Below are 23,811 nucleotides of genomic sequence, written 5' to 3'. Positions count from 1 at the left end.
GGGATCAGTTATTTTAGCCCAGTGTCCAATATGAAATTGAGACGCAAAGTCCGACCAGATTTAATATTAGCTTTCTATACTAGTTCAAAGAAACCGATGTTTGGTGAAACTGAAATTTCTCAGGTGAATTATACGTGCTTATCTTATATCCGTAGAAAGTAAAACATAACTTCTTAACGTAATATATAATGATTTTCAAACTCAAAGATATATGTCCTGTCTTTGGTTTTACAATATATCATTAAATAACACGCTTTAGAATGGCGATAAATATCTTTCTAGTATTTTTTGAAGATGTCATAACTTTTGTAAGACTACAGTTTTAATTCAATGTTATTCATAGTAAAATAGATAAAATATTTCAAGGCTGATAAAGTTTTCATACCAATGTCCTGCATACTTAGGACCTATCTCAAGGGTACTTTATCGGTCATTTCCACATACACGATGGTCAGTCTATGCATTTGCATGTAATTCTTGCCTGTACATATTGATATGGAGGCGAAATACTGCTAGTCATTCTGACAGCGTGTCTTAATATTATTTGTTATAATTACACATATCAAACTACAAAAGTCCATCATTGCCCGAGCTCATCAAAAATCATATGCCCATCATTGCCCGAGCTCATCAAAAATCATATTCCCATCATTGCCCGAGCTCATCAAAAATCATATGCCCATCATTGCACAAGTTCATCTGATCAACCTTAGCTTACATTATTTAATTTCATGTCTAGAAAGTCCTCATGTAGTGTCGTTTATTTCCAAGTTCAAGACCTACTTACTGTACGCTACGAAAGTTTGGGTACAATAACCCGTATTTCGATATTTATATTTTGCCATGCATATTGTGCACTCTCTCTGCATAGGTCATATCGAATTCTCTCATATGAATGTGTCATGTCCAGTAATATAGGTGAGCAACACTTTGTAACTGTATGAAAAACAAACATATAAACAAGCCTATAACAGGTTTAATTGCCTTATTGTATGTACATACAAATCAATGCATGATGCTACAATAAATATTGATCAGCTTAGATAAGGGGACATCATCAATATAAATAGTTTATACCTAGACTTTATTGGCCTCAAAGAAGATTGATTCTAGGCGAAGATTTGTACATAAATAACGTGTATAATCCCGAAAGAAAAAAAAAATATTTTTAGTTACGATTTGCACCTGTCTACTTTGTATCGGAAACAAATTGCCAATTAAAATAAAAATGACGCAAAATTATAAAAAACAGCTAATGCCTAAATTAATCTGATTTCCTGTGGACACCATTATTGCAGTGGTATATACCCAAATTAATGGATTTCATAACCGGGTTAGGAAGCAACCAGTATGCAATTGCCTTTTGATATATTTTAGAAAAAATGACTTAAAAAAATATACAAGTTTACAGTATGGAAAGAGGATGTAAGGCGATGATCGTATCTTGCTACAAGCTGGTACATTAAAGGTTGCATGTTTACATTGGTAGATGCATAGGTGGAGATGTCGCTAAACGGAAAGATGGATAGATACCTACCTTATAAGGCAAAAAGATGGGAATGGATGTAATCTGTCTGGTACGGAGTTCAAGGGTGTAGTGTTTGGTCTGGTGGGTGGATTGATGGATGACTCGATGACAGATTGTCTTCACTCTCTGATGAATTGCCATGTCTCAACAGTGCGAGTATCATAAAATGAACCGGATATCCGGTGCCATACAAGAGATTTAAAAATACAATAAACTTGCAGAAATCCGAAACGTCAACTACGTACAACCCATTTCACCGAAAGCTTAAATTTGGGATCAAACTTTACATACATACATACATACATACATACATACATACATACATGATTACATACATACATACTTAAATTCTATAACCAGGTAAAATGCCAATGCTATCTTTGGAAAAGGTCTATATTAAGTGAATTAATAAAAATCTCTTGCGAGTATAATGGTTTGACTCATGCTACAAGGAAGTAAATGCTAAATTTTATTGGTATAAAAAAGTTGCCTAATCTGGAGTCTTCAATGTGGGCTATCGCCATGCATTACATTATTTAAGACGTCATGATAAATAGCATTGTTGTGCAAGTAAATTGTACTTCTTTTCGAATGATTTTTTTTTTGTAATTCTCTACGTTAGTTGGATTTATTAGGTGTCTTTTTGATTCACAATATCCGTCTTGATTTATGATATGCACATGATTGACACGTGACATCTAATCATATTGTAAGTGATCAAAAATTCATCCATCTATGTGTCCGTTGAACATTCGATCAATCCAAATGCTATACATTTAAAAATGCTCTTTATATCTAAGATACCTATTTAACAAGCTATTTGCCTAACAAGGTAGCTCCCTAACTAGATGACGGTGTACCGAACGACCCAGCCATCTTCATATACCTAGCTCGGTGTATCGAACGACCCAGCTATCTTGTACCTAGCTAGATGTACCGAACGACCTAGCTATCTTCACGTACCGATCTCTATTTATACGTATGTCTCATGCACTAGCTTGCAACACGATTGGATCGTGATATGCCTCCGCGTTTTCTCATCTTGTAACAATATACAAATGTACAAAGTTTGGAAGTCACATCATTCTATAAATTAGATCCAGGGGAAATAATATTCTATACGGTTCCTATTATAAACTGGTTTTCTTCAGTTTTACGCAGAGCCCACTAACAAAAGCAGTACTTCTATAATTAAATCATCATAGAAAATACATAAAGAGTGAGCAAGATAGATAAGTAATTGAACAACAAGTTTACGTGTATTGCCACCTCTCATCTCGTTATTAATAATACGCTAACTTGAGCAATATGTCAATACCGCACATTTCGGTAATAGTATTCAAAGCGGGCAAACAGTGTTCTTTCAAGTCTCAGACGAAAGGGCTTCCATGATTAGGCAAATCTGATTTCATACAAAATTTGATTTCATACAGATTTACACAATTATAGCTTTTTTAAAACTTCAACTGATTCATACCTGAACTGGTGACAAGCAAAGCATAGTATCAACCTGTCGCATCGTACAGTCTGTGCATAGTTTGTTTGCAAGTCAATAAAGTCTTGATATAAGTGCTTAACTTCCCATAAGATTTGTGTTCTCCTTTTCACAGTCAATACTTGTTTTATTCACTAGGATAAGTACATAGTTCACTATTATAACCGTTCAATTATAACCAATAATCAAAATATGCAGATGTGTGTGTGAGTTGGATTTTTAACGTAGCTTTAACACATTTTTAGTCAGATCGCCACGAGGTCTGCAGTGTGGCAGTTTATAGTGATGTCTAGCACTGGAGCATCATACCGCAGATAGGTAGCATGATGTCCCACCCAGTCCCAACACTAACCTCTTAATGCTGAGCACCAAGCGAGGCAGCTGTTACTACTATTTTTATAAGTCTTTGGCATGACTCGACCGGGAATCGAACCCACGACCGCCCGCCTCCTAGGCGAACACTAAGCTCTAGGCCACTGGAGCGGTCTATAAGCAGATGCAGTTGGTTGATTGTTTTGAGGTTAAATATAATTCCCCAATGCAGGTTAGACTATGCATGACATTCATTATAACTGTTTAGGAATAACACGGGAAAACCTAAGTAAGGACCACCAACACACGGGAAGCTTCTGGCAGATTTCTCACATACCTACATTGGCGGAGCATGAGGCACGAACCTACGGGTACAGACGTATATATATATATATATATATATATATATATATATATATATATATATATATATATATATATATATATGTTACTGCATTTGTATGGGAAAATATGAACGAGTTTTGGGATGGCATACTGCACGAATTTGTGAGTGCAGTATATCCTTCCGACAATATGAATTCATATTTTCCCGTACAAATGCAGTAACCTTTTTATTATAAGCTCATTTTTTAAATTCTACCTAAGGTTTAATTATATAAGCAAAATACACTACAAGAAACAACGTAAATGAATGAATGTCGTATTCCAAACTAAATACACAAGATTTGTTATTACACAATGACATCATTGTTAATGCGCACATAACTCCGCCCAGATAAATTTGAACTTAGTCGAAGGAAAATTGCGTGTCTAGTTAAAATTGAAATTTGCAGTCTAATTGTGAATGAATGCGCATCGCAACAACTGTTCCATTTGATGTGGAATGAATATATTTTGGTATTTTGTTTCGATTCGACGAAAGTTTGTGATTTTGGACTGGATTCATCTGTGCAAATTATACATGAACTACATCGGATTGAAGTGGCGCGGGAGAAGCGTGTTTACGTCTGCAAATGTGTTTCTGTTTCTGTCATTGAATGTTTGAAATCATAATGTGGGAAAAATATGAAGTCTTTCAATTTCAATTATCAAAAAGACGCTATGGAATTTAATGCTTATTTCATTTTGAGTGCAGTAAGGAGGATGCACTTATCATCGAAATTACAGCACAATTTCGAAATGTGTAAACCAGATTGAAAACATTTTATATAATGTAGCTAGCCTAAATCCGTAACATTGTATCAACGCTGAATGTGCCAAAACAGTTTGTTTTGCAGATCACGAAACATGTTTTAGTTCATTCAGAAACAAATTTAAACAACCACAACGTAAAGAGCCTCTTACGTGAGTGTACATGATTTATGTACAAATCAAAAGTGCTGGCGTCTGCGTTATTATTTGTTTACAATAAAAAGTAGTTCCTTTATGCACGTGAATGCTATATGTGTATTGTCGCGCGCATTCAGTATCGGGGAATACTGAACGATTCTGACAATGTAAAGTTAACGGGGAAAAAAATGAGCATATATAACGAGAGATTGTTTTCTTGATCACATTCCGAGATCGCTAAATTACTAAAATATGCATATCACTAAAAATCCCCATCCCACATTATTTAGTTGGATTTAGCAAAAATAAATTGCTTTACGTGATTGGAACCTGTACTAGAGCATTCGAGGTTTCTTTGATGTAATTCGTTTAGAGTTTGGTATTTTTTCTGGAACCATTTCCTAACGGGAATGAAATATTATAATGGATAAAAAAACGTAAAGAGTTAAAAAGTATATCAACAATGACTAAAATTGTACACACACCACCATGACTAACTTTCATTATGTCTTCGTGGTATGTGCTAAACCAGTAACTAGCCTGACCACAATCAAACACCGCATAGTTCCAGCAATGGTCGGGACGAACTCATTGCATGTTCACATCATCTCTTTGCTTGAAACCAACCCGCAGAAGGCTCAGTTATAGTTGTTTTGGCTTTTTTAATATTTGAGATCTATAACGATGTACATAAACATATTCAAGTGGAACATAATGTAGAAACGCAACAGTGTCAATTGGTTAGCAAGATGTACTCAAGATACAGTGGAGTGAATTTGGGTCATATGTCTAGATGGAAAACCTGCACAAGACGCGTGTTGTTTATACCGTCATTCACATGTGACATTCCATATCCGAATTTGAATGTTGGCAGTGTATTTCATTTATTTTCCTTGGACTAAATACTTAAAGCACAGATCAACTTTTCAGGTATTTAACACTTTATTTGATTTTGATTTTGATTTGCCAAAAACAATGTCAGCATTTTGATGTATAAGAATCAGTCTCAGTGACGGAATTATTATAATTATTTCAACTTTGTTTGCTTTCATTTTTAAGTTCTATATATTGTTATCTAGTGTATATATTGCAACAATTACAATTGCATTTGTTCACAAAGTCTAATGAAACAATAATTAATTGAAAAAGAAAATCAGTCATAATCTCCTAAATTGGTACAGCGTAACGATACATAGGGTATTCTGTATATGGATATGACAATACTAAAGGATGGAACAATACCTGCTATTTAACTCGGCAAATATCGGTGGGAATTAGGGAAACGAATTCAAGGATATGCTGGATATCAGAGGCAAGGTGTCTGCTTTATTTGTGGTTCTTATAATAGCGATTGGAGTACTTTCTCATTCAAGTGACAGGTCAGAGACAGGAAGATGACTACAATTGATACTTACGCATGCTTTATGTTAATGTGTTTTCCTGAACGATGACATAGAGAAAACGCGATGAGAGACAGTTGCATAACAGATGTGTTCGGTTTTAAATTCTAAATAAGTTGCGATGTATCACGATGGTTGTTATTCCACTTACAACTTTTAAGTAAGTCAGTAATGTCCTTATTAAGTACAGTGGAAATTCTGGGGCCAATCCTACGTTTATAAACCCGTATTCCTTCACTACATATGTGACAAAATCTCATTGTAACCCTTTAATGGAGAGAGGTACAATTGTCAACGGATACATACAGTATTTTCGACTAAAGTACCATTTTCAATAAGTGCAGTGTATAGTACAGTATATAACTGGCACAAGGCATTATGTCTTTGCACAATTCTTTTCTTCAGGAAAAGTATTGTAATGGCGCCGACACGACAGACGGTTTTGAAATTTATTGGCTTGGCTGTTGGTTGCCTGGCCAAATTTGTGACGGGCTCATTATTCACCTTCAATGTGTATCAGGACGCCATCAAAGAGAAATTCAACTATACACAGAAAGAGGGTAAGAATAGTAAGATTTTCCTTATTTAAAAATCTAAAGATTATAAATAGTATCATCTTAGTCATATGCAACTGTAATGCAGATCACTTATTTAGGACTCGTGACTGATACCTTTTTCTCTCGCAATTATCGTATTTGTACGTGATGGAGTTATACCATGTAACATGAGAAGTAAAAACACAAGTATTTCATTTTCCCCCTAAATATAAATTCATTTCCCTAAGTTCTAAACACAGTGAAATAATTAGCAATATCTTAAAGTGTATGAATTCCTAGAATATTACACAGACTAGTGCTATCAATTTCATATTAGTCCCTTAACCATCCAAAGGTATTCCGAATGAAGGTGCTAATGTGCGTATCTGCAACGCTAGCACCACTGAAGAATCACGGTTCTAATGTTCCAAAACGTTTTATTTCAAGGGAAATTCGATGAAAGTAGAATGTCATGGTCTTTGATATTCAAGTCATTGAACAATTTCACAGTAACCTCAAGGTAATACACGTTTTAGAATAAATGTTTTCCCACTCTGCTAATCAAACGAACACATTATAAATACATCACGCTTGCACCCCCGCTCTCGTTTACAAAGCTGGCTATATGTTGAATAATCCTAATGTGATGCTTTAGCTCTGTTATATATTCTTGGTGTGCGCATGAAGTCAAAACAATTTGAATCACATAAAAGAACATTTCAATTATTATACTGAAGGAATTTAAGAATCTAATCTTCTCATAGGGCGTGCATCACATCTATACAGCACAAATGTAACCCTAGACCCACATGAGGATCTCGTGATCTCCTTCCAAACTAATGCGCGGCTCCCCCTTGACCGAAATAGTTGTTGTCATGACCTTGGTAATCGGCCGTGTTTTATAAATGAAAACATTTCAACGCATTGCGCATGTGTACTGCACAAGCGACATTGCCGCAGCTGTAATATGCGCTGTATAAAGTTAGAATAATCAGTCATAGTAATATTGCTTTAACCTAAATTACTTGCATACAAATTACTTATATTTTAATATATTATACAGATATCCGCACAAATTTGGTTTGCCCATTTTAGAAAGTCTTGTGGGATACACAATTCTCTCCTAAAAATACTCGTGGCACGGAGTTGTTCTACAATTTTATATCAATTGAATGTGAGAATTTAAACAGAACCATGTTTAACTCAGACTAACTGTCATAACAGAAAAGGAATTGCGTGCTTGACCTCTTTAAGTGAATTTGACTGTATTAACAATACTTTACTGTTAATTCACAAACCCATGTAGTAACATTACTCTATATCCAGGCACTGATTTTATGATCTCAAACACCTGATTTAGTAACAGTATTACAGCTGTAGTAGTACCAGTACTACAAAGCTATCCCCACAAACCCATATAGTAACATTACCCTATGTCCAGGCACTAAATTTGTGGTATACAAAACCTGATGCAGTAACAATACTACAACGGATGTAGTAACAATGCTACATAACTCTAATAGGCTAGCCAAACCCATGAAGTAACATTGCTTTTTATCCATGGTAACAGTCTAGCATTCATTTGCTCATTTAAAAAATATGATGTAGTATGATTATAACATATATGTCTCACACTGCCTACATAATACAAAATAACATTCAGTGTTGCCATTCTTATAGGAGATTATCCTTGTATTTAATATTAAATATCATTGCTCTTGCAAATCCCTTCTTTATAGTACTATTACCATCCCGGTGCCCAAAGTGGATAGATGTTTCGCTTCAGATGTGAGGTCAGAGGTTCGAACCCTAGCTGAGTAATACCAGTGATGTATTCAAATGGTATCTACAGCTACCTTGCTAGGCGCTCATCATTAAGAGGTTAGTGTTAAGAAGAGTCGGCCTGGTGTCAGGATAATGTGACTGGGTGGGAAATCATGCTACATGTCTACTGAATGATGCCCCAGTGCTTGACATCACTATAAGCTGTCACACATACATCATAGCGATATGGCTGAAAAGTTGTTAACTCTACATTAAAAATCCGATTCACACACACACACACACACACACACACACACAGAGTAATATTACTCTACTGATTATCAACCGTGACTACCGTCCCATGCCAACATTGCTGATCTCCATTCTAAATATAGTAACGATATAACCCATCATATGACTATATATATATTAGGAACATTCCATTCGAAGCTAAGAATTTTAAGTCATACACAAGGATGCGCTGAGAGTTTAATGCAGATTTGTAATCCCAAGGATGGAAGTTTCAATGCTACACTAAAGCACAATGATCGATTCCTTTTCTCATATTTCTTTGCTAAAAAGGGTAGTACAGGTAAAAAAGACATGCTGTGAATACTCCCGTAACATTCAAGCTGCAAAACAAGCACTGAAAATTTCGTCACCATAACATAAAGCATAACAATTAAGATGTACACTGAAATATTCAGTGTAACTCTCAGTGACATTTTAAAACATTTCAGCTTTGAAAGAACATTACTGGTAGTTTAAAGGGCTATATTAATTGCAATACATAGTGTCTGAATTTTGTAAACATAAATCAATTACAACAACTTTTTCAACTCAGAATTGGACTATAGATCAGTGTAAACTATGTTTGTCGGACTTAAACCACTGCTACGTTTGCTATGTAAATATTTTGCAAATAATGTTTAATTTAGTTATTGGGAAAATATTTCAGGTGATGGTGCCAACAAGTGTTTGATATTTTGTGTGCACTATGCTCCCAGTAAATTGTCAATATATTCAGAAGTCATGATAAAGGTCAGGTTGAAGCATAAACAAGCAATATTGAACTGGTTTTCTAAAGTGGAAAATACAACCATACACATATGCATGTGAGAGAATTACTATATTGTCTATTTTGGGTCAGCTGAGGAGATTAGGATGCATGTAATTTAAAATCAGATTACATTCTTCATGATGTGGTCAGTCTGACGTGGAAAAGCTACGACCAGCCCAGAATACAGTCTAGCATAGATTGGAAATCATCATAATCCTGTACAGTGTTCATTCAGATTTGACTTTATTTTTAAATGACATCTGGATCCTTGAAAGATTTGTACATCATGTTTGTCATCCTCAAGATGATGATAAACCTCTTTTGCAGGATCAAAGTACAGGGAGATACCTAATCATTGTGTCACTCTAAACTGAATAATCTATATTACTGTTGACATTGATGGTTAGCAAAGAGGCAAACTACAGCAAGTTGTTATTTTTGTATGGGTCAACGCCATCTTTTCAACACAAAATAGTCTACATATAGCAATAGTATAATTAGTGGAAGAAGAACCCGGGAAAAAACGTAAAAGAACCACCGACCCACGAGAATCTACTGGCAAGCTTTCTTAGATCCCCACAATAGACGACCCCGAGACCCGAACCCACACAGACACGTAGCTGAGATGACAATGACCCGTAATGGTGAGCACTTTAGACGACTCGGTCACTCGGGACCCCAACTACAACAAGTGTCAAAATGATGTCGTCACGAAATATAAAAATACCTATATAGATAATGTTCTGATGGTTTAAATTTTAGAATTAAAGATTGCAAAAGGTTTTAAATATTGCTCAAAACTGTGATGTCTTGCAAGGATCAAACTGTACAAAGGAAAGTAAATCACACAAGTATTACGAATCTAATTTGCTTTATGTCATACGATTAATAGCCATTTTGCAGAGTCTTGTGTCACATGTCAATGGCCATTTATGGAACAAGTCACAAAACTGTTAGCCTTAAATTAATAGACATGAGAGAGGTCAAGTAGGCAAATTGGACTGGAGCTAATAAACGAAATGTATCATAGTGAACAGATTGTTTTGGATTTTGGATTGAATGGGTAGCCAGTGAAGACTACATAGCACCGGGGAGGTGTGCTCAGTGTTTGCATTCTAAGGATGATATGAGCAGCCATGTTTTGAACTTTTTCAAGTTGCTGAAATAGCTACAAAGATGAACCATGTATAAATGAATTACAATAGTCCATTCTTGAAAGTACTAAGGAAAACAAAATTGATTTAGTGGCATCAGCTGAAATAAAACTGTAACTAGATCCTTGCATATGTTCCTTATGTTGGTGTAATGAGAGCTTCCTATCAATAGAGACGTCTAGGTTTCGTACTGACTGTGTAAATTTAATGTTGGTATTGCTGATGCTTATTGTTTGAGGTAGAGGATGTGAATGAGAACGTTTTTGAGTGGTGATCATGATGTTTTCAGTTTTATTATCATATATATGCAGCTTGTTATATGTCATCCATGATTTCACATTGGAAATGCGCCTCTCTCTCTGCCTTGGATACTAGCTTCGACTTTATTTTGGCAGGTAGATTTGTATATTTGATAGTTATCAGTTTATAAATGGTGTGACCAAGTCGATTCATGGCACTTGAGAGCGGATGGGTATATATAATGAAGAGAACATTGCTGAGAAAGAGAGCCTTGTGGGATACCAAAACACAAATCAATTAGCTGGAATGTTTTCTATTTGTGTCCTGCTGGCTAATTAGGAATTGATTTCATAGTAAGGCTATATTGTGAATATAAAATACATGATGGAGATGGTGAAGTAATATATCATAGTCTATTGTGCTGCAGACATGTCAAGGAGGATGAGTACTTGCAGTAATCTTTCCACTATCCAGAACAGAGAGAAGGTCATTAACTGCTCTCAGAGGCGACGTTTCAGTACTATGGTGAGGGCAATATGCAGACTGTACAGTGCTAAAAAGACTATTTGCATTCAGATGAGATACAAGTTGAGATAGAACAAATGAAACATCGACCTGGCAAGAATATTTTAAAAATAACGTTTTCGCAAATTTGTTATTGGCTTAGTCTAAATTGCTTCAAAATGACATAAATACGTTGATTTCAAGTACTATCCGAGTCAATATGATATAATGACAATATCATAATTGATTATGGTAATTCAGACGTGATACATGTTGGGATATAATAACCTTTCCTCTGATTTTTTTAAAAATGAATGAGAGGTTTGAAACAGAGTGGTGGTTCTTTAAATCATTAGAGTCATGTGTCAATTTTTTTTAACAGAAGTTTTCAACGTGAGTTTTGAAAAATTATGAGCATTTAATGGGCGAGCGAGAAGCATTGATAACAGCAGTTAGTGAAGGCAATTTCGAATATAAGCACTCAAGCATCATTGAGGTCATAGACTGACTGAGTTCATATGACACTGAGGCATTTTTTATCACAAGGATTTGAGTGATATTCATCTCAAGGCCATGAAATAACAATATGTGTTTCCAGTTTGGTGACTGTCAGTGCTATTCATTGCTGGCTCTAGCACTCCCCTTCTCCCCTCCACTGTGGTAAAAAGATAGTTTCCATAATTGATATGTGCATCTAATTAAGCTGGGTTGACCCAGTATATAAAGTGCTTAGTACATTACATATATTAATCATTAAGATAATGTTTAAGAAAAATATTTAAAACATTTTCCCCTAAACATCACGAGAATCACTTGTATTTCTTATTGAGCTGGTTTAGCCCAGTACATGAAGTGCTTAGAATATTATATGTACTAATCATTATAATATATATAACGTTTAAAAACAAAATAGAATTATTAAAAAATTCGCAATACTGATTTGTGTATCTACTTGAACTTGAACTTGAAGTGCTTGGTACTTTAAATACATATATATATATATATATATATATATATATATATATATATATATATATATATATATATATATATATATATATATATAAGTAGTGAAGGGGGATAGATTAGCCTCAATGGGAATTAGCATTACAGACCCCCTTGGGTCAGATTAGCCTCAATGGAAATTTAACATGGAGAAAAATCGTGGGTCAGATTAGCCTCAATGGAAATTTAACATGGAGAAAAATCGTGGGTCAGATTAGCCTCAATGGAAATTTAACATGGAGAAAAATCGTGGGACAGATTAGCGTCAAGGGAATTTAAACAGGGTGGGACTTTATAGCGTCAAGGGAAATTGAACATGGGATTTGTTTTTTTTGAAATTTTTTTTAAAAAAAGGGGTAGGCAATTGAAAGGCTATCTCTTTTCGAGAAATATGGCTGGCCCTGAAAAGGGCCTTTGGGTTTTCTTCTTCTTCTTCTTCTGCTTCTAATTTCTTCTTTTTCTCCATCAAGTTCTTATTTTATCTCCTACACTCTTTCTCTTCTTTTCTTTCTTTTTTTTCTCCTGCTTTTCTTTCTTCTTCTCTTCCTCCTCCTCTTCTTTCTTCCTCTTTTCATTTTCTTCTTCTTTTTCAATTTTTTCATTCCATGCTCTCATCCTTATCCTTTCCTCTTCATCCTCCTTCTCCTCCTTTATTTCTTTCAACAGATCACTGATGATTACCTTCATTTTTCGTAAATTGTTTATCTCCATCTTCACTCGATGGGGACTATAAGAGTAGTGATCCTCGTTTAGGTTAACCAACATTTGCTCAAACATTCCTAAATTGTCCAGGACGTTTTGCAATTTTTCCATTTTGTCAAGGTGGTTCGAAGCCATCTTCTTTTTTATTCTTTGCAGAATGGTTTGAACGACGAATACTGTGGGTTCTTATACGAAAAGCGCGGACGTGATGGAAAACATCCCCCTAAGACATAAAAATTGATCTTACCTAGATCATGACCTAACAACGCGCGGACGTGAAGGAAAACATCCCCTACTTTCTCATTTCATATAATAAAACTCAAGCTATACTCTTCACATACGCTAAGAAACCTATAATCTACTATTCACACAAACATACCTAAGCTCTTACAACAATAACACACAAACACACATTCACTCACATTTTTTTAAAAAGAGTTAGTGTTTATATTCACACTACTCTACCTACACACATTGGCAAATTAATAGTTATTTCTTTTCTAGAGTATTGGGTAGCCCTGAAAAGGGCTGTTGGTTTTTTTTTTTTTGAACTCCAGATGCACCTATCTAATGGTTGCACCTTCCTGGCCTGGCGCCACACACGCATCTTCTTCCCCAGTCTCCTTTCACCTTTCTTCTGGGGAGCGCAGAGGGAGGATGATTCGCTTCAGCACCCCAATCTTCTGTCTCGGGAATATTGTACGACATCCTCTCTTCTATTTTCTTTTCCTCTTCTTCCCTCTCTCTTCTCTCCTCCTCTTCCTTCTTTATTCTTGCTTCTTCTACGATAGCCTCCGCTGATAGTTCATTTACTATGCGCCTGGCATATTCCAGGTGCATCTGGAGTTCTAACAGTTTCACAATTCTGGTGTTCATTCTTCTGGTGGTGTTGATCAATCAACAAGGGTAGCTGGACTGCCGAACGAGTTTCAATTTATACTGAAAGCATGGACGTGATGGAAAACATCCCCCTAAAAACATAAAATTGATCTTACCTAGATCATGACCAAAAAACAACGCGCGGACCTAAAAGAAACACTCACTCACTTTTTATGCTACCCATCACTATTTTAAATTTTTTTATAAATCACTTCAATAGACTATCCACATACGCAAAGCAATCCAATCTAACTCCAAATAAACACATCAAACACCAAAAAAACATGATTTTAATCTACTATCCACACCAACGTACGTGAGCACTTACAAACACACACAAACACATACACTCTCACTATCAATAAAGAGTTAGTGTTTATATTTACACTACTCTACCTACACACATTGGCAAATGGATAGTTATTTCTTTTCTAGAGTATTGGGTAGCCCTGAAAAGGGCTGTTTTTTTCTTTGCTATGGCATTCTTTTTTAGTTTCTGAGAATGCGATGTCCTCTGAGGATAGACTTTCTGGCGATAGGTCGGCTTCTTCGGAAAGAGAAGAAGAACTCTTTGGTGTCGATACGACAATCGACAAAGCCTCTGTCAGGTTCAGGTTGCTGCTGCTGTTGTTGTTGTTGCTGCTGTTGCTGCTGTCTCTGAAGTCTGTACTTCTCTGTCCATTCTTCTTTCTCCCTGTTCATTTCTTCTCTGAAGAGCTCTTCTATCAGGTCTTCAGTGACTTTTAACATTCTCACATTCTCTATTTTTTCTGGTTTCGGTATCAGACTGTGTCTGACCCTATGCAAATTCACGTAGGCTTCGTTGAGCTTAGCTAGTTTGGAGCACATCTTCGTAGGAGGATGAGTCAACAATGGATGGTTAGACTGGAAACAACCCCCGGTTCTTAAAGTCAAAGCGCGGACGTGAAGGAAAACATCCCCCACACGGTTTTCGAGTCGCAACGTTCAGTGAGTGTCATGAGCGGGATAGTAAGAAATGAAAGAGCATCAATCCAACATTCTTATAGCTAAACAAAAGACAAAGGCATTTTTTTTCAAAACACAACATTTTTTATTCAAAAATCACTTAACACTAAACAACAACTCTAACATTTTTTAACAATAATTCAACACTATAACATCAAACAATATTTTTCAAATCACAAACATTTTTTTTCAATTGACAATCTACTTTAAACAGGGCTGACAACGTTGTGATTTCCACTGTTGGAAATCATTAGACCATTGATGGACACTACGTTTCCTAGCTTGATACAAAAGATAAGCATAATGGTCACAAAACCATCGATCTACTTTCACATCGTTTCTAGAAGAAGAACGAGGATCAAAATGAGTCACTAAATGTTCTAAGGAATAGCCCAGGCTGCGATGATGCAGAAAATACACACAGTACTGTCCACACACCAAGGAATCTGTGCCTTGTAATTTCACGTTATTGAATCGGGTGGTTTGAGCATTTCTTCTCATAAAGTCAATGATATCGTCTTCCAAAGGAGGCAATCCGTACGAATCGAAATATTCCACACATCCTTCTTGAGGAAAGTAAACGGCTATCCAGTGGGTTCCTGGGAGATGACTGTCGTCCGTGTTGATCACGTAAGCTTGATGGTCTTTAGGTTTGCGATGAGGGAGTTCATCTTTAGCACAGACGACAGGATTCCAAGAAGCTGTATACGAACTGTGGTTCAAAAGGTAATAAAGTTCCCAGGTATCCATTGATTTGTGTGTGCTTTTTTTTCTTCACAGGTAATAATAAGTCGTCAATTCGATCCTGACTTTTTGCTTGAAAATGTCTGACGAATAAACGGTTATTCGTTCTGTTTCCTCACTCTGATTCAGGAGAGCTTCGATACGATGGATCTCTTGAGTGGTTAATGGTGGACAAGAATGTTCACGCAAGTCTTTATACCACTGGTGCAACACGTCTTTGTTCGAGATGAGACTCCAAGCTTCGTCCAGATACTCGTCCAATTTTTCTTCTTGACTTAACATTAGGCATTTATTGTGTTGAATTTGACTGGGATGATCGTTTTGACATCCATAACAATTTTTCTTGATCAATTCCGTCATTTTTTCCACCAAGTGTTTGGCAAAACAGGAGACTAAATGGGCTTCTTGTTCTGGCCATCGGGACTTCATCATGATCACTTCTTCTTCCACAGTCTCCTCACATTCCATCTCCAAACTTTCTCCACTAAGTAAAGAGGGATAACAGTCTTCCATGGCTTCTAATAATCTAGAATGACTTCTCTCAAACTGTTGATTTCTATGGTATTATCGAATTCGGCATACAGGATGACGTTCACTGTTGCTGGTAGTTCTTTTGCAAACTGAAGTTCCACACGAATCTGGCCAGATTTTATAGGGTGGAAATGTCCCTCGTCGCTGCCTTGGTCTGGAGTGAAATCGAAAGTCCACAAAGCATAGCCTCCTGCATAATCTTCGTACGTAATGCAGTGACTGTTGTTGGTTCCTAACTGGCCGGTGGCTTCGTACAGGGACAAGTACGATCTCAAGTAATTCATCTTCTTGTCAGTAAAGTCAGGTTCGAAAGGTCGGGTACACAAGGTCTTGCCATCACGACTGACTTCGATTTTCTTCACGTTGAAGTGTTGAAAGTTGAAAGGATTTTTTTTGAAGGCTCCGTTGAAGGCTTCATTCTCGACCATACCAAGGATTAAACGTTTGGGTAACTGTCCTTGAAACAGATGATCTTCGATCATGGAATGATGGTTAGCGGGAATGGTGAACGTTTTCACTTCCACACGTCGTATGGGATACTTGGCGGTCGTTCTGCTCAACGTTTGACTGATGTCGTTTCCCACTTTGGGTAACACTTCCACGTGTCGTACGTAGAGTTTGGCCTCTTCGATTTTGCTTTTAGGAGCCTTAGCAGGATCAGCAGCCAACAAATGGAAAGTGGTACTGCTGCGATTCAGTCTCAAGCGAACATTGACCCCGTTCAGCAAATATTTCTCTTGCAACCACATGTCCAAATGCAAACGATCCATCAGTTCTAAACTCTTCTTGTCTAAGATTTTGACTTCTCTTTGCTCAAAGCCGGAATTGCTTCCATCCACTGTGTCGAACTTGCCCGCTTCGTCAGGTTCCCACAGCACGCAGGCATTGAGATGAGTATCCTTGGCATCTATTCCGTACGTCAAGAGATTTTCCAGGTAGGCACGGTAAGGGTATGTATCCATGCTGCTGCTGACTAGTTTGTTGTTCAAGTACAAATCCACTGAGCTGAACAAGGAATGCATGAAATTGTTGACGGGAGCTATTTGGTCAGTGTCCTCTACTCCACTATCATCTTTTTCTAGAACTTGGACTTTCAAGTACAAGTAACTGCTATTCAGATCGATGTAATCTTCGGTCTGTCCTTTGATTTCAAACTCGATGGGAGCGGAATCGGTTAATGAGGAGACGGGGTGAAATTCCACCCACTGGGATTCTTGCATCGTCATCATGGTGGGGGGCATGGCAAACAGATCCAGTTCCGTCTTGGAACAAGCGCAAGACTCTCGGTGCATCATTTTTTTCTGTGTTTCAATAATCGAAAACGTCTAAGTCTCGAACGGTTCTTCTTTTCTTGGCCTTTCTCGCTTGAAGTCTAGTGAAAGGGTGTTTTCTTCGTCGTCGTCTCTTTCTGCCTTGTCCTTGCTGAATGCTTGACGCAGCGTGCAGGGCATTTATAGGTGTGTCTCGTCGGCCTAAAATGTCTTTGCCCGTTTCCAGCAAGACATTTTTGCTTGCCCTCATGAAGGCTTCTTTAGGGTTTTGTTTGTCGATGATGACATTTTGGAGAAATTCTTTGCCTTGCGTCAGTGCCGCATCTTTCAAGGCGTGCAATCCGCGTGTCACCATCGGTTTCAACACTGGGGCCACTGAACGAAAGGCCGATTTCAGCATGTCTCCTAAACCGTGTCCTCGCTGTCGTGCAACCCCTCGGTACACTGGATACATGACTTACGAATCGTGAGAGAACCGTTTTCGAAAATGGAGTTTCACCGTGACTTTTCCTTTGGTGAATGGAATATTTTGTCCCAAATCTCCTTTTATAGTAATGTTGACCGTGTCCAAATACGACTTGCTGACCGGCAAATAGTGAGGATGGACAAATTCGCGGTGGACGTGGTAAGTGTTTCCACCTTCCTCGTCAGCGTTCGTGGCAGAATCCACTTTGAAAGGAATGACACGCAGTAACGGCTCGGAGGTGTGTCCCACCACGTTGTACTCTACCACATCGGAGTACACAAAGATCAAATTCAGTCCTTGGTTCAGTTCTACCGGGGTACGAAAATACTTGGCAAAAGTCTCGTTGTCGAAAATGCCTGATGATTCGGGTTGTTTTTCTTTTTGTTCTACTTTCTTCCTCAGCTCCATGTCACCGCCCAACATGTCGAACAATTCAGGACAAAATAAAATGGTTACGATTTTACTCTGCTCAAATTTCATCAAGAAGCGACGAGCTACTTTGTGGTACTCCATGGTGACACTTTTGTTCTTGACACTCTCAAAAGCTTTCCCAAACACGCCATTAAACCTGGAGGCTATGGCGCTGACCAAATGATGACCACTAAAATAATAGCCTGGGAGAATGGACAAGTGGTAGGTCCACGTTTTAGTTTTCTCATTATAGGTTTTAATGTCAGGTATGGTTCTCTTATTCAATTCCTGTTGCAATTGTGGGTCATGAACTTCCACCGTAAAAAAATTTGATTGGGAAGGACATTGAGGACTTGGGTCGGGTGAATCATTTCTACTAAAGCCACTTCCCAATGGGCTTCGTGATCTAAGGGGATGGCTTGAGGTAATTTAGCCGTGTAACAGCACAACGTGTTGTGGGGAAACACCTCCATGGAACTGTCACTGGGTAAGGTTAAGTAAAACTGGTTTTCGTGACTCATAATTCCAGAGTTCTGTGGCTGTCCGAGGGGATATTACTGGACGTCAGAGGCGTGTCTCCGCCCAAAATGGGGTTCTGATTGTGATTGGAGTGGTGACTGGCACTGGCACTGGACACAATGTTCCCGGGGTTCCCGTTCGAGGAGAATTTCAGGGAGGGATTAGGAAGCAGGTAACCGATGCAACTGCTCAATAAAATGGTCCACAATTGTTTGTCTCCTTGTTGCAAACTCAGATTGGCAATGGCTGCCCCGATGACACAATACACCACGAAGATTTGGCAGAAAAAGACGATCTGCGTTTTAGGCACACGTTCTCCGCACCACACCCACAAGGGTTGTTTTTGTAAATCTTGCACAGAAGAACTGGGTGAAGGAGGAGTGGTCGACGTAGCTGCGTCTGATGTGTGAAAGGGCATGATGGTCACTTCTTTTTATAGTCGATGACTTGCGAAGCGTCGATCCAAGAATCGAAACTGGGCGGATATCCTTTCCAACGTACTTTGACTTCTTTGACACGTCGTTTGCCCACTTTACGGGTTCTGCGTTCGAGAATGCTTTCGATGTCGTACACGTCGTCTTCTTTTTTGGTGACACATTGTAACTAGGGCAAATAAAACGTTCCTTTGAGCACTTCTCCGTTCATGTCTTCCAATTTATAGACGGCAGGATGACGGCCATGCACTCGTCCAGTGACGCGAAACAATTCGGTCGTCCAGTTAGGTAAGTAATCTTTGTCAAAAGTGCGTTTGGTTTTGCCAATGCGCACCCAATCTCCTACGGTGAACTCTCCACTTTTCTTGGGGACAGCCCTCGTCGGGGACGTACCAAACAGGCGCTCAAACACCAACACTTCGTTGTCGGGAGTCACGTCTTGCGGGGTACGTCCGATGCTTCGATGGTAAGATTGGTTGTACGCTTGCACCAGGTGCGGTAAGATGTCGATGTACTTCAGAGTGTGGTGATGCGTAAAATATTTCCACATGCGTTCTTTCAAAGTGCGTTGAAAACGTTCCACGATGCTGGCTTTGGTTTCGGGATTCTCGGTGGTAAAAAAATGAATGTCACGTTTCTTTAATTCTTTTTGGAAAGCTTGGTTCAGAAATTCGGTGCCTTTGTCCGTTTGCCATCGAAGAGGGTGACGACCGCTTTGTTTCAACACTCGTTGCAGGGCTCGCACTAACTCGCTGCTGGATTTGGAAGTCAAGGGCACGACCCAGGCAAATTTGGAAAAGACGTCGATGACACAAAACAAATATTTGTAGCCACGATTGTAGCTGGCCAAATGAGAGACATCGGCTAAATCGGCTTGCCATTGATGATCGATGCCTTCCACTCGGGTGCGACTTCTGGCAAACTTGCGTCGAATGGGTTTGTGTAAAGTGTAGGTAGCTTGTTCTTGTAACCACCGTTGCACTTGAGGTAAACAGAGACTTTTCAGTCGCGTTTTGGCAGCACGATACAATTTTTGAACTCCTGCGTAACCTGCAGGATGCGAGGGATCGTAGTAAATGCTGGCTAAGACTTTTTCCATTTTTTTGTGTTGGTTGGTGTGTTAATAAGGCACCCACTCTTGGAAGAGGCTACTCTTTTTCTCTTGGGGTACTTTCTTGGATTGCAAGGCTTTGCGTGTGCGACCGGCAATAGGTGTTGAAGAGGAGGAGGATGTCTGAGCGGGGGATATCGGTTCTTGTTTCACTTCTGTCTTCACTTCTGTCTTCACTTTCTTTTTCTCTTGTGATGAAGAAGGGGTGGCCATCATCTTTTTAATCCATCCAATTCTGGAGGTAGGTGGTGTTGTTAACTTGCGTACTTTTTCTGGTGGAGTTTGAAACCCTTCTTCTTCTTCTTCTTTTCCTTTTTCTGTCTTGGTCACTGGTACTGGTACTGGTACTGGTGATGGTGCTGGACTTTTCATCAAGGTCTTAAAATCTTTCAGAGTGGGTAGAGCTGTTTCGTCTAAAGCTTTCTGGTGAAAGAGTTGCAATCGTTGCAAGAGTTGACCGTACTTTTGCGATTTTTCTGTTTCGGACAAATCTTGGCGATCCATCAAGGACTGCAATTCGTGTTGTAACTGGGACATCTCGCTCAAATTGGGATTGGGAGGTAAATGCGGGGTGCGTTGTTCTTGCCACCGATGGTATTCCATCCATCGTTTGTAAGGCACTAAAGCTAGTTTTCGTCCTTCCATGGGGTTGTCAGGGGTCGATTCTGAGATCTTGGGACTTCCGAAGGCCTTTTTATCTTGTTCCCACCAGTCCTCCCAACATGGTTCCCAAGACTCCTTTCAGTATGGGGCCTAACAAGAGAGGCAAAATGGCTCCACGTTGGACCAACATCTTCTTTTTTTGACGAATGGGAATTTTCTTTCGAACCATTTGGCAAAGAACGTGACGATGCTTGCTTAAGCATTGTTTCTGGTGTTTGGACAAAGGGATCGTGCCTTTCAAGACGTTCAAACAACATTCGCACACGGTATCGATGACCTCTTTGGAGGCCGTTTGAATGAGATTTTTTCGTAGGGGTGGAGAAGCTTTGGACAGGAGAGATAACATGTCCCCATGTTTGGCTAAACGTGGTGGCAGTCCTTTCCTTTTCTTTCCTTGGGGTTTTCTGGAGGGTGACATCTTTGAGTCTTCAGGAGCACCAAAAAAAACCACTGATACACTACTTGGTCACAGGTCTTTTTTATACTGGAACGCGTCGCCACTGATTGTCTTTACGTCGTATTAGTTTGAGGACAGGCATGACACGTCGTGCAGGGGTACGTAACGGACTAAATCGAGCCAGTTCTTGCTTGGACAAATCCAGTAAACTTTGTAACATGCCCGATCTTTCATGGACTTTGATTTTGGGAGAAGGTACTTTGTGAGCAGCAGCCACTGACGCTAAATTGGAGTTTCCTGCCACTGGGGAAGTTCTTTTGGGGGTCATGAACGGAGAAGTTCTTGGTGTGATCAACATCTCCAAGTACTCTTCAGTTCCTGGTGTCATCAACGGAGAAGTGGACAAACGTGAGGATGCCGGAGACGCAGTCACTGCCGTGGTGGCAGATCGTGGTTTGCGAGTGTAAGGTTGCGTCCTGGCCGAAGTGCCTCTCTTGCGACTAGTTTTCTTCTGTGGACTTTTCTTTTTCTGGGGACTTTTTCTCTGTTTCTTTTTCTGGGGGCTTCTTTTCTTTTTCCGGGGTGGTGGTGTCTGGTCAGAGGAGGGTCCTGCCACTGGAGAAGTTCTCCTTGGGGACCTGGTCTTTTTCTTTTTCTTCTTGGGGCTTCGTTGGACTTTTGTCTTGGGGATAACTTTGGGGGCATTAGGATCCCATCTTAAGAGTGTGCGAATGATGACCCCTCCTAGAGTACCGCTCCCTCCAGGTTTCAAAATGATTTGTTTTTTGGTTTGAGTGTCGATGCGGGGATCGGCCAGTTGGACCAAAGCTACTTTGTTTCGATCGAAAAAGCGTTTGGTTTGATGAGGAATCTGAATGATTCCTTGGAGTAATTGACGTGCCGTCACCGTGAACCATCGTAAAACTTCTTTGAGACTAGCTTCTAAGACACGAGCTCGTGTTTGTGGATTTTTTTCTCGACTGATGCCATACAAGGCACGAATCAATTTGGCGGGAAGATGCGACTGAAGGTACGTCATGTTCACACTGTGTGAGACAGACGAAAAAGGGTCTGAGGTTTTTATAGATTTTTTTATGGGGAGTGAAATGAAGTCGAGGACGGAGATGTGTACAGGACAGGCCCTCCGTCTTGGCACCAGTGGTGAAACAAGTGGGTACGAAATCGCAAATCCTCGGGAGTCTAGGTTTCAAATCGACGAGTAAATAGGCGTGTGGCGTTTGAGTGGCATCGTCGTACGCCTGAGTCAGCCAAGGCGTTCCTAACTGTTTGGCTAAGACTTGCACTTGCGATTTATCTCGAGGGCTTTTAAACAAGACCACGTAATGCGCATTGAGACTGATGGTGCGATGGGCTTTACTTTGTTGAAACAAATTTTGGGTGATGTAAACGACACTGGCATTACGGTGATGCCCTTTGCGCGTGAACCACAATTTAATTTCTTCTTCGTCTTCTCCTAACATGTCGTCGAAAATGACCAAATGTGTTTGACGAGAGTCAGAGACGATACCGTCGTCTTCTTTAGGAATGCCTTCCACAAACACAATGGAATCGCCTTGACTTTCTTGCAAGAGGTTGTACGCCGATTGCCACTCTTTGTAACACCACACGATCCGTTGAGGTGGCCGATCGATCAAATGATGTTTATGTTCGATCAAACGTTTGACGAATTCGGTTTTGCCTGAACCGCTAGGTCCAGCAATGAGCATGTTAAAGGGATGGCGAAGATACAAAGCCTCCCAGCTGGCACGATCTAAGTGTTCGTCAATGACTTTGACAGTAGAGGAAGAGGGAGCAGAGACAGTAGAGGTAGCCATTGTGTGAGAAATGTCACTTGTGACACGAAAAACAAACAAGACAAGAGTTTATATACTTTTTCAGAACACGTTTATTGAATGTTTTTTTCAAACATGAATACGAAAGACAAAAATACATAAACGCCAAAGGCTTAAGTACAAGGATAAAAGGCACATGATAACTATGAAAGTGGAATAAACACAAGTGTCTGTACAACCAAATCTTTTGGGTAATGTTCTAACCAGTTCAACAGGGGGTAAGGTTACACAAGTGTCCTCCCGAAAGGGTCTTTCAGGTCTGTCCACGACAGTCCTGTCCTGGGTGACGGGTTCTTCTGGCACCGTCACTAACACGGGTTGAAAAGTAACTTTTTTCCTTGAACAGTTCTCGTGCATACTGGGCCACTTCTTGGGTCCAAGCCTCAAAACCCCATTCTTTCCAGGCACGGACATCTGTCCAATGGGGATGTAAGTCACAAGCTACACACACATCGTCATACACGTCTTGGGTAGCTAAAAGTTGACGAATCTTTTTTTCCTGTTGAGGTCGAGAAGTATCCAGATGAAAACACAAGGCTTTGAGCAAAAGGAGTT

The 23,811-nt window shown here is 39.2% G+C and overlaps 1 protein-coding gene across 2 annotated transcripts in view; it reads left to right on the top strand.

The window, feature by feature from the left end:
- The first annotated feature begins 5,201 nt into the window (after positions 1-5,201).
- LOC149771895 (uncharacterized) overlaps positions 5,202-23,811 on the top strand; it is a 38,196-nt gene continuing 19,586 nt past the window's right edge. Inside the window, exons 1-2 of one of the 2 annotated variants that reach the window (XM_089948103.1) lie at positions 5,202-5,555; positions 6,431-6,585. In XM_089948103.1, coding sequence (XP_089804229.1) covers positions 6,444-6,585 — 142 coding nt within the window. In that variant the 5' untranslated portion in view covers positions 5,202-5,555; positions 6,431-6,443. Of the gene's footprint in view, positions 5,556-6,430; positions 6,586-8,300; positions 8,443-23,811 lie in introns of those variants that run through there. The other variant, XM_089948104.1, reaches the window with a different exon arrangement.

This window comes from Sinohyriopsis cumingii, unplaced genomic scaffold (assembly GCF_028554795.1).
Source record: "Sinohyriopsis cumingii isolate HCF-2022 unplaced genomic scaffold, ASM2855479v2 utg001603l, whole genome shotgun sequence".
Lineage (NCBI taxonomy): Eukaryota > Metazoa > Mollusca > Bivalvia > Unionida > Unionidae > Sinohyriopsis > Sinohyriopsis cumingii.
This window is presented reverse-complemented; position numbering and strand designations above follow the sequence as displayed.